The sequence below is a fragment of the Primulina huaijiensis genome, chromosome 15 (assembly GCF_012295235.1).
Source record: "Primulina huaijiensis isolate GDHJ02 chromosome 15, ASM1229523v2, whole genome shotgun sequence".
NCBI lineage: Eukaryota > Viridiplantae > Streptophyta > Magnoliopsida > Lamiales > Gesneriaceae > Primulina > Primulina huaijiensis.
In genome coordinates, this window is record NC_133320.1 from 13596963 (window position 1) to 13609659 (window position 12697).

The window sequence follows — 12697 nt, forward strand, 5'->3', positions numbered from 1 at the left end:
TTTTAAGTTAAAGATTTTTACGACATTTTATTTATGTTTTTGAGAAATTTTGAGAGGTTTAGTATGGGCTACGATTTTCAACATTTAGTGCTTTTTAGGGTTGGTAAAACGCTTTACGATTTACTGTTTTGACTATTCTCCTTTGGATTTCAAGTTCTAGTTGGATGTTAAATTTTAAAAATGGTGCAAAAGTAATTTATGTATATGTATATATATATAGGCCGAAAATGTGAGGGTAAAAAAAAAAATTTTTCTAGTACTTTTTAAAAAAACGAATAAGCAGACGTTTCAGATTGCTTCGTGTGTTCGCTTATTTTCAGTCACTAACCTTCTTCAACTGATTCAATCAGCTATATATAGTATTCAATCTCAACAGTCATATTGAATGCATTTAATGACCATTTAATGACAAATATTCGTTGAATCGTCGTGTAGTAGCTTTATCTGACAGTAGTATGAGGTATTTAGACTGTTATGTTCAGATTCAATTGTTTTACTTTGGTACGACCTGTCATTCTGTCTGCTGAACATTTAACTGATGACATGGCCAACTGATTAGAATTCAATTGATCCGCCGATCAGTTCAGCTGAGCATTATCAGTTGTAACTGATGTCCTATCAGTTACAAACAGCAGTGGATAAGGTTTTTCAGTTCTGCTCAAAACAAATTCTTCATTTACGATTGTGCGTTTGTTCGATCCGTTGGATTCTTCAGTTCCCTTGTGAATTAATTTATCAAACTCTTAAATCTATAATTCCACCTTGTTCAAATCCTTGGATTTCCTCATAGCCATGGTCTTAGCATCCCATTCTCTAGGAAGACCATGCATAACTTTCAGTGCAATATCTTTATTAGAGTGCACTCTTCCAAGTGCATTTAGTTTATTTACTATGCTGCTGACTCTTTCATCAAAATCACTCATCGACTCACCAGCCTTCATTTAAAAATTTTTAAATTTCTGAACAGCAACTGATAGCTTATTTTTTTTGTCTGCTCAATTTTCTTCGCATAACTGAATCAGATTCTCCAAAATTTCTTTGGCTGATTTACACATTTTGATCTTCCTAAATGTGTTTTTATCCATAATTTTATATAGAATGTCCTTGGCCACATTTTCCAAGTTTGCTTTTCTCTTTTCTTCTGAAGTCCGCTCGTCTCGTGGCTTTTTTATTCGGCGTGGTGCTCCATCAGTCAAAGCAACAGCTGTAATGGCTTTCATGATTTCCAACGGTCCATCTGTGATGACATACAATATGTCATCATCTTCAGCAGCAAAATGATCTCGCGTTCTTTTTTTCCAATCATTGAACTCTTCCTTGGAGAACGTGGGAATTTTGTTGAAAGAGGACATGATGATCTGTATTAGTTTGAGCATTTTAAAGTCTTCTGGACAATTTTAACCACTCTGATACCACTTGTTAGGATCGATTAAGGTAGCTGAAGTGTTTAGAAGGGGGAGTTGAATAAACTCTTTGAATTATTTTCTAAAATGTGAATGAGTTCTTTGAGGAACTAAAACTAGTTCTTGTTTGTTGATATATATCGGTCATCTGTAAGTAGTGCGGAATGAGACTGAAATATAGATTGATACTTTGTTCAAACTGAAATGATTATTGAGATAAACACATGGAATATTTCTGGTGTTCGGAGACTTCAAATGTTCCTACGTCACTCCTTCTATCACGAGGGTACGATTAACTAAAAGAATTTGATATATTACAGCAAATTGTAATAATCTACTTCATTTGGTCTTACATACTACAAAACTAAAATTCTTAGTCTAACAACTCTTATAATGTTATAAACTGAAAAAATGCTCTAACTATTAGCCTGAATGCTACTGATAAGTACAATAATTATAGAGCTTAAATGTGCGATATGTAAACTTGAGAATATGCTTGTGAAATGTATCGCAATTCGTTGAAGTTGTAGTTTGATTTCTTCGTGTGTTCGCTTATTTTCAGTCACTAGCCTTCTTCAACTGATTCCATCTACTATATATATAGTATTCAATCTCAAAAGTCATATTGAATGCATTTAATGACCATTTAATGACAAATATTTGTTGAATCGTCGTTTAGTAGCTTTATTTGACAGTAGTACGAGGTATTCGGACTATTATATTCTGATACAACTGTTTTACTTTGGTACGACCTGTCAGTCTGTCAAAATTTTAGCTGATGACGTGGCCAACTGATTAGAAGTCAATTTATCATCCGATCAGTTCAACTGAGCATTATCAGTTGTAACTGATGTCCTATCAGTTACAAAAACTTCAGTAAATAAGGTTTTTCGGTTTAGCTGAAAACAAATTCTTCATTTACGATTGTGAGTCTGTTCGATCAGTTGGATTCTTCAGTTCTCTTCTGAATTAATTTATCAAACTCTTAAATCTATAATATTCTAACAAATATGAGATTTTTAATAATGAAACAATAGAGTACATGTGAGACAAAAAATAAGAATCCTTGTTAGAGTGGACCTCTGATGGGATCAGGAATCGTACTATGTAAATATACCATAAGGGGTCATAATAATTAAGAGAACTTTTGCACACAAAATTCACTAGAAAACCTTCCCACTTGCTAAACAAGTCTCGTCCATCACAATTTTTTGTGAAGAAAAATTTTGGCGGTGATATTCATCCAACGCAGTCGCACCAGAGCTGCACCGATTCTAAGTTTTTGAAATTAGGATGTCACAATCTCAATGGAAATTTGTTTGCGATTTCTAGTGCAATCTAAACAAAATACATAGTCTCTGGTCGTTGACCTAATTCGACAAAGAAAAGAGGAGATCCATTTGTAAGGATATACAAGAAGGGCCATCTCCGCTAACTCCGGATTGGTTTAGAGTCCAGTGTTCAATGCACAAATGTATAATACTAAACATCCCATGAATGTTTAAATTGATATATGACGCCCGAAGAGTGTTTCGAATATCGAAACAAAATTTTAAACTTCTTTTGCGCTTTGGGTACGAGAAAACGGTGCCCCAACAGTGGTATCAAAACCATTTTTATTCTCAATCGTATGTTTTCCTCTAAAATTCATGTTGTATAAATTATTTCTAACCGCGTTTCAAATTTCAGGAAAAAATTGGCCCCTGAAATTAATTTTTTGAAACAAAAAAAAATTTTAATTTTCGCGCTGCCCACCGCCTGATCAAAGTTTTAACATAATTAAAAAAAATTAAAGGGGGTGGGTATGGCCGTGCGCTGCCCTGCCCTCCCATGGGACTGCCTGAATTGTTCGAGCAGCGCCAGTTCTTGCAGCGAGGGTGAGAGCACGGGCAGGCTGCCGGAGATGGTCTCGGGCAAGCATACCCAACAGAGACTCTTCTTCGGGAGTCTCTGGGGTTTTTTCTAGTTTTTCGAGATTTATGGTTCAAATTGATATTTTCTTAAAATTGATGGAATTGTCCGCAAAATTTAAATTTTTTATAAATAATGGAATTTTCTCACAAAATAAATAATTGAAATTTGATTTTAATTATTTATATTTAAAAGAAGTTTTCACAAGAAATTTAATTAATTGAAGTTTTATTTAACTTATTAATTGTGACGATTATTAATAATTTACAATATATATGATTTGTTGATAATATGTGAAATTATCGAATTTATATAATATTTGATATTATTTGCTAAAAGATAATCGAGAGCCATGACCAACTTGCTAGGTGTATGTTATGATATTTTACATGTTGTATTTTAATTATTGGATAATTAAAAAGCGTACCTGGTTTATTGTCCATTACTACCCACTAAATTTGTATCCCAGTGTGCCATGGATGTTTAACGTAAATATTATTAGACTTAGTGGAAGATCAAGATTTGAAGATTGTGGACCCAGATCCTCGAAAAGAGTTTTGAAAATCGAAGACATATATAATATTGAAAGCTTGTGCAATATTGCATTTGCATCTTTGCATTTGCCTAGGTTCTGGACATGGATTTGTTTATGGCTAGTATGGATCAATTAGCTCTCGGTTATCGATTGTTAAAATTACAATTTCGGAGTTCGGCAAATAAAGATCTTGAACAATGCAGAACTGATCGGCTCAAATGAATTAATTCGATCATATACTTCCCACACTGAAGTTGTTCGAACTGATAATTAATGAGCTAAATAATTGAAGGCAATCGAACTGATCGAAGCGAACTAAATCTGCAAGACAACTGAACTATCAGCTGAACTGATCAGTTATACAGTCAGCTCAACTGATCGGCTATATAGTCAACTAATAATCAGTTTGATACGTCATTCGTTAAAGTGTAACCAAAAACCGAAAATTTGTACAAAGCAAACTGTAACTCATAGTGAGAGCACCGAATATCAGAACGCCACGATGTACTATTGTCATAAGAATGTTGACACATTCATAAAAGAAAAATCAACTGATTTGAATCATTTAATGCATACAATGTTATCGTTGGAAGCAAAGCCTATAAATATAACCGTGGAGTTCAACTAAGAATTAATATAATCTTTGAATCGTTACTCTGATTGATTTTTAAATATAAAAAGTTCAGCTACGATATTCTGCAGAAAAGCTCACACTCAATAGAAATATTCATAGCTTTCAGGCTATTATTTGAGCAAAAGTGTTAGCACTTTATACTGTTGTATTCGATCTCTTAAGATCAGTTGTTCTAAGAAAGAAAATCAGATGTATACAGATAAAGTGTAAAGGAACTAAGAGTTCAGTTTTGACAATATCTAAGTCCAAACTCATGGGAAAGGCTAGAAATTAAGAGATCGCTCTCTATAAATATACCATAAGAGGTCATAATAATTAAGAGAATTTTTGCACAAAAAATTCATAAGAAAACCTTCCCACTTTCTAAACAAATCTCGGCCATCACAATTTCTTGTGAAGAATTTTTCGGGTGTGACATTCATCCACTGTCGACGCGCTTCTGACGCTTCACCAGCTCGGTATTATGAAAATTCGGACGTCATAGGCTCAACACAAATTTGTTTGCGATTTCTAGTGCAATCCATACAAGGTACATAGTATTTGATCTTGGACCTAATTCGACGATCAAAAGCGGAGATCCGTTCATAGAGATATACAAGAAGGTTCATCTCCGTTAACCCTGAATTGGTTTGGAGTCCACCGTTCAATACAAGAAGGTATAATGCTAAACATTCTATGAATGTTTAATTTGATACACGATGCCCAAGGACTGTTTCTAACGTCGAAAAAAATTTTAAACTTTCGTTACGTCTTGGATAAGAGAAAACGGTGCCCTAACACAGAGATGAAACATTATAGTAAAAATTCTTCCATTACAAATAATGTTGTAGTGTCATGCACAAAAAATTAGAAGAATTCACTATACAAACTCAATGATACCTTTCTTTGTGTTTTTTGACCGAGCATGTGTCTTAAAACTTTTCATCATGAAGACTGCTAATTTATTGATCTGATTCAGCCATAGTAGTCTTTTTCGGACTTCTCTGCCTTCGAATCATTAGGGATTGTTTGAGAGGAAGATGATCTTTGTAGAGGCCCGTGTTTCGTACTTGAAAATTTGCGGAATAAAAAAAATTTTCTCTTCAATTAAATAAAAAGCCTCATTCATAAAATAAACTGATAAAAATGGTTCAACGTTTAAAATAGCAGCGGAAGTAAATATTTGTTTTAAAGTAACAAAAAAAAATTCAACAAAATAAAACTGAGTTTGGAATAAAAATAGTAAGTGCTTAAAATGAGGTCCTCGGGTTCCTACTACTGCCAACCCACGATGGCTCACTGGTCCCCGCCGTCGGTCCTGACCTCATAAGTACGTACAACAATCAAGTCTAGTGAGTCTAAAGACTCAGCATGCATATATCGTAAATAACAAGTATATATATCATAAAATTTCATGCCATGTAAAGATATCATGTCGTAAAATGTAACGTGGAAATATCGTGTCATAAAGTGCATCATGAAAATCGTGTCATGAATAATTATAAATACGTGGATAATTGAACTAAAAATCGTAAGTGAAATTTTTGCTCCGTAGAGCCCTATCATGAAATAGCATGTAATAATTTTCTGTTGATATTTTGTTCTACGCAAGTGGCCCATGAACTGAACTGAATCTCCTAATCAGACATAACCACAGTATACTGGGCGGTAGAGATCATCACAGCCCTTGGACTGGATATCCGTACCAATAAATGAACATGAACCGGTTAGTGACCACCGGGTGAGGTAGTGATCCCATGATAAGCTGCAATCCCATGATAGTGAGGTGGCCACAAGCAATATCGCATAAATCTCAAAAATGAATATTTTATATTTTTAATGCACGTAATATAATTAAATAACATAATTAAACATCCTGTATTAATTTACCAAATGGGTTGGATCGTTCCCAGGCTCGCTGCGCCCTAATTCTAACATGAAAAATATGCAAATGTTTTAACTTGACCAAAACTTCGTAATTGAACCCAAAAACGAGACAATTACGCTCAACGACTTAGTATTTAACCATGACTCCGTGTCAACCCGAACCAACACCAAATCATCATTTAGTCATGATTAAATTACACCTAAAATGATGAAATAATGCTCCTAAAGTTGTACAAGTCGAAATTTGGGTAAATGGAGGCCAAAACATGAAACGCTCTTTCGATAGTAACTTTGGCATATTGGACCGTAAATTCTCGTACGATCTCTAAACTTGACCGAATCACAAACGGCAAAAAACATGACCTTACTAACTCAATGTGGTACTGTCCAGTCCAAGGCCATAGGCTAAAAGCCAACCAAGAACTCAAAACACACCTCTGAACCGCAGGTATAGTTGCTGTCAAAAATACAGCAGCTGTTGGTGCGTTTCCTTGCGTCGTTTTCGGGACTATTGGCCATTGGGGCATGAAACACCAACCAGAGTCTCTCACCAACATCCCATGGTGTGGTTTGAACCATGGCTAAGGGCTCTAGGCCAGCCACAATTCGAACAACACCAGCAACCCCTCGAAGCTCCCACCTGAGAACGCATTTGCACGCGTGGGGTGTCTCGCTTGTTCTTGCTGTCACGGACCATTCCAGTGGACATTTGATTGACCATGGCATGATCTAGACATCAAGAGGTGTGGTATGGACCATGTCTAAGGGCTAGAAGCGAACCAAGAGCCACCCAACACCTCAAGACCGAAACTCACACACCCAAAACAGAAAATGAAGCCAAGGGGCACTTGTGTTGTTACGTTTTAAAACCGATGGGACCATAAACCAAGCCATGAAAGGGCATCTTGGTCACATCCTAGACTCGCCAAGGAGGAGTTCAGACCATGGTTACAGGCCCTAGGCCAACAAAGACCCGAACCCTCCCTTTTGACAGCAAAACAAGAAATCGAGACTCAAAATGGCATTATGGAAAAGTTGCTGTCATTTCCCTTCCTTGCGTGAATGAGGCTTGAACTAATGGACCAACATGATCCTAACACACCGTAGTACGTGCCTAGGTGCAGCCTTGAGCGCCTGGAACCGAGCCAACGCCTGAAATCACCAAAAACAACACAACCCGTGAGGCATAGAGATGGCCGAAAAAATGCTGTGCAGATTTTTCAAAAAAAAGTGCTGTCATATTTCGGTTTTGATCCTTAAACCATGAGTATAAAGTGTTTAAAAATATTTATAGGACTTGATTGGAGAGCAATGAACAATATAAACAAGCCTGAAAATTTGTTTTGAATAAAACAATTCACTACGACGAACACGGCGCGGCGGAGACGGAGTCCTCTTTTCTTTCTTGTTTATCTCTCTTATTTTTCCTCTTGCAAGTCACGATTTTTATTGCTGATGAACTCTGAAATTTCGGTGGAATGGTGGCGAGGGAAGGCTAGGAAATGAACGAGGAAGTTGCAAAATAATAGGGAGATTTGAATGGCACACAAATCTTTCTATCCTTGAGTTGTTTGTTAGATAGGAAATGATTTGATATGGTGGGATTGAGGGATGATTTAATGGGATAGGGTGGCCAATTTATACTTGTCAAATGAGGGTAAGGATATTGCTTAATTATTAATTAGTGGGGATTTAAAATGAATGGATTATCTACCAAGGATGATAAGGAAAGAATCAAAGGAATGAGTTGTCAAATATTTTTAAATCTAGAAGGGAGGGGGCCGATTTTTTTTATCTAGTTAAATGAGGTAGGAAAATTGCTTAATTATTAATTATTGAATATTTAAAGTTGAAGGAATTATCTATGCCAAGAAAGGATAAAGAAAGATACCCAAATTGTGAGTTGACTAATTTAATTCCGACAAAAATGAAATGGCCGAAAATTATAATAAAATGGAAGGGAAAATATTTCTTAAATCTTGTATTTTAGTTCTTTAGAGTTTTATCTACCCATTAAATAGTTTAGTGAATTAATAAATTAATTAAGAGATAACATTATCTTGCATGCATGACTAAATCTATGAATTAAATTACTAACATGTTAAATTGAAATTTCTTAATTAAAATAAGTCTAGATTAACTTATCTCAATTGGTCCCATATTTTAATTTAGTCTTTTAAATTAATTATTGGACATAAAAGAACTTATTCACTACTTATCTCAAATTAATTAAATAAATCCTTAAACCTTCTTTTACATTAAATAAGTTATTATTTGTCTTAAATTAAATTTAGGAAAATTTTCTTATCATTAAATTTTATCTTAAAACTCCAACTCCGGTCCGGCCTCGCTTATTTAATTAAAAAGGTAAAACTAAGCTAATGCGATTTAAAATAAATAATCATGACTAAACAACTTTAAAATGCCTTAAATAATAAAGAAATCATTTTTAATTTAAAATACTAAAAATTATGCATGGTTTATACGTAGTCTGATTTACGGTTCTACAACTCTCCACCCCTTAAAAGAAATTTCGTCCTCGAAATTAAAACTCACCGAATAATTCGGGGTAACGACTCCTCATCTCTGGCTCAGACTCCCACGTAGCTTCCTCCTCCGAATGATTAAGCCATTTGACTTTCACTAGCTTCACCTGCTTATTACGAAGCTTTTTCTCCTGTCTGTCTAAGATCTGCACTGGTCTTTCTTCATAAGACAGGTTCAGAGTGAGCTGCAACGGTTCGAAATTTAAGATGTGCGAAGGATTCGCCATATACTTCCTCAGCATAGAGACGTGGAACACATTGTGTACTCCGGCCAGATTCAGTGGAAGAGCAACACGATAAGCTAGCATCCCAACCCTGTCGAGGGTCTCAAATGGTCCAATGAATCCCGGACTATGTTTTCCTTTCTTTCCGAACCGCATGACACCCTTCATAGGTGCTACCTTTACGAAAACATGGTCGTCGACGGCAAACTCTAGATCTCTCCTCCGCTGATCCGCATAACTCTTCTGTCGACTCTGAGCAGTCCTCATCCTATCACGGATCTTGACTACTACATCGGCAGTCTGCTGAATGATCTCCGGACCCAATTCTTCTCGCTCCCCTACTTCATCCCAGTGAATAGGCGATCTGCACTTGCGACCATACAGTGCTTCATACGGAGCCATACCTATAGACGACTGAAAACTGTTGTTATTGGTGAACTCCACCAATGGCAAATTCGACTCCCAACTCCCTGAGAAATCAATAACACAAGCACTGAAAAGATCCTCTAAAATCTGGATAACCCTTTCTGACTGCCCATATGTCTGAGGGTGGAAAGCTGTGCTAAACAAAAACTTCGTACCCATAGTCGAATGCAAACTCTTCCAAAATGAGGAAGTGAATCTAGGAACTCGGTCAGACACGATAGAAACGGGAATACCATGAAGTCGGACTATCTCTCGAATATACAACTCTGCATTCTGAATCATGGTGAAAGTCGTCTTAATAGGCAAGAAGTGCGCTGATTTGGTAAGACGATCAACAATCACCCAGATAGCATTTGATCCTCTGACTGACTTTGGTAAACCGGTCACGAAGTCCATGGTAACATTCTCCCACTTCCACTCAGGAATAGGAAGAGGCTTGAGCATACCTGCTGGTCTCTGATGCTCCGCTTTAACAAGCTGACATATCAGGCACTCGGATACAAAACGTCTGATATCCTTCTTCATGCCGGGCCACCAATACAACAACTGCAGATCTTTGTACATCTTCGTACTCCCAGGGTGAATATAGTACGGCGACATGTGGGCTTCTGATAAAATATCTGCTCGAATAGAATCGCTGCTAGGAACCCACATTCTATCTCGATATCTCACAATACCGTCGCTAACTGTATACAAGATACTGCCCTTGGCCTCATCTCTCTGTTTCCACTTTGCCAAATGCTCGTCTGCTGACTGCCCACTTCGAATACGGTCTAGAAGAGAGGACTGAATAGTCAAGGTATATAGACGGGGAACTCTACCTCGTGGATAAGTCTCTACGACTTTCCTGCTCAATGCATCCGGGACTACATTAGCTTTGCCCGGGTGGTAGCTAATATCACAGTCGTTATCCTTCACTAGCTCCAACCAACGCCTCTGACGCAAGTTCAGCTCTTTCTGCGTAAAGAAATACTTGAGGCTCTTATGGTTGGTAAAGATCTGGCACTTCTCCCCGTACAAATAATGCCTCTAAATCTCCAACTGTCGAGAAGCATATGCTATCACCTTACCATGCTGCATCAACACTGTGCCTAGACCGAGCTTCGAAGCATCGGTATACAGAACAAACTCTCCGGGCCCTGACGGCATGGCCAATACTGGCGCGGAGATAAGAGCTTTCTTCAAATTATCGAAGCTCTTCTGGCACTCCTCGCTCCACACAAATATAACATTCTTCTTTGTCAATGATGTGAGTGGAACTGCGATGGAAGAGAATCCCTGAATGAATTTCCGGTAATATCCTACTAGGCCAAGAAAACTGCAGATCTCTGATGCATTCTGCGGCACAACCCAATCTCTGACTGCTGCAACCTTCGCTGGGTCTACCTCAATACCGCTGCTAGAAACAATGTGGCCTAAAAATGTCACCTTCTCTAACCAGAATTCGCATTTACTGAAGTTCGCGAATATCTTATGCTTCTGGAAGGTCTGCAAAACTGTGGTCAGATGTTTTCCGTGCTCCTCGTGATTCTTCGAGTAGACGAGAATGTCGTCTATGAATACTATCACAAACTGATCAAGATACGACTGAAATACGCGATTCATGAGATCCATGAAGATTTCTGGCGCATTCGTCAAACCGAACCGCATCACACGGAACTCGTAGTGGCCATAACGAGTCCTGAAAGCAGTCTTGAAAACATCAGTTTCTTTCACCCTCAACTAGTGATAACCGGAACGCAGATCAATCTTGGAGAATACCAAAGCTCCCTGCAACTGATCAAATAAATCCTCAATCCGTGGCAGTGGGTACTTGTTCTTCACTGTGACCCTGTTCAACTCCCGGTAGTCAATACAAAGCCTCATCGAACCATCCTTCTTCTAAACAAACAAAACTGGCACGCCCCATGGTGAAAAACTCAGGCGAATGAACTCCTTGTCAAGAAGTTCCTGGATCTGCTTCTTCAGTTTTGCCATCTCTGTCGGTTCTAATCGGTACGGCGCTTTTGAGATCGGTACCGTACCTGGCATAACCTCAATAGAAAACTCCACCTCTCGCTCGGGTGGCGTACCAGAGACGTCATCAGGAAACACGTCTAGAAAATCTCTAACAATTGGGACATCGGAGGCTGACTGACAGGGTGCCTCGGGGGCGAATACAAAAGTCGCTAAAAATGCCCGACACCCTCTATGCATGTGCTTCCTAGCCTGGACACAAGATATAATGCGCGGTAAAGGAAAGTACATGTCTGGCTTGAACTGCGTCATCCCAGGCGGTCGGACTAGAATAGATCTCCGCTGAAAGTTGATCAAAACTCTGTTCCTTAGTAGCCAGTCCATCCCCAGAATAATGTCAAATTCTGGCATCGGTAAGACAATCAGATCCGCATAAACGAGATTGCCATGAAGCTCGAGATCTATGTCTCGGATCACATTGGTAGCTGCCATCTCTTCACCAGAAGACAATACTACTGAATATGCTACACCTAGCCCAATGATTTTGACCTTGAGAAAATTAGCAAAGACCTCCGAAATAAACGAGTGAGTAGACCCTAAATCTATCTAGGCTTTCGTAGCTGAGCCAGCTGATGAAACTTAAAATTAATAATTTATTATATGTTAAAACCTATATTTAAAATTTAAGTTTCATTAAAATTATAANACCATGACCAGCATATAGTAAAAAAATCATAACTATTTCAATATTTAACCTAATGAGGTGAACCAAATGATAAAATTCATCTACAGACAATTCCCCACATGTTTGCTGTTTTGAGAAGAGTCAAATTCGCTGATTAAAGTCGTAGAACAAAGCATTGAAAGAAGGGACATGGAATTGAAGTTGGAGGAGACAAAGACTACTATTACAACTACATTGCATTAATAGAATTTTTGACCCTTTCTCTCATTTGGCCTATAAATAGAGGCCTTGTGCTAGCTTGAGAATCATTCTATCTCATTGTAAAATATAGTGTGAGTGAGTATAAAAGTTCTAAGTTCCAATATATTTTTCATTTTCCAAATTATGAGTGATATTTTTAGTGTTGATCAAAAGTAAGTTCATGGAAAGCTAAATCTATTATGTCCAGGTGAAGAGGATGAATTCTTGGTGAAGTAAGATTGTTTATATTTTGTATATTCTTTCTTTATTT

At 37.4% G+C, this 12697-nt stretch overlaps 1 protein-coding gene across 1 annotated transcript in view; it reads right to left on the bottom strand.

Annotated features, from left to right (window-relative positions):
* Positions 1-995: 995 nt before the first annotated feature.
* LOC140959312 (uncharacterized) overlaps positions 996-12697 on the bottom strand; it is a 15198-nt gene continuing 3496 nt past the window's right edge. The window contains exon 4 of the mRNA XM_073417175.1: positions 996-1358. Within this exon, the coding sequence (XP_073273276.1) occupies positions 996-1358 (363 nt within the window). The remainder of the gene's footprint in view (positions 1359-12697) is intronic.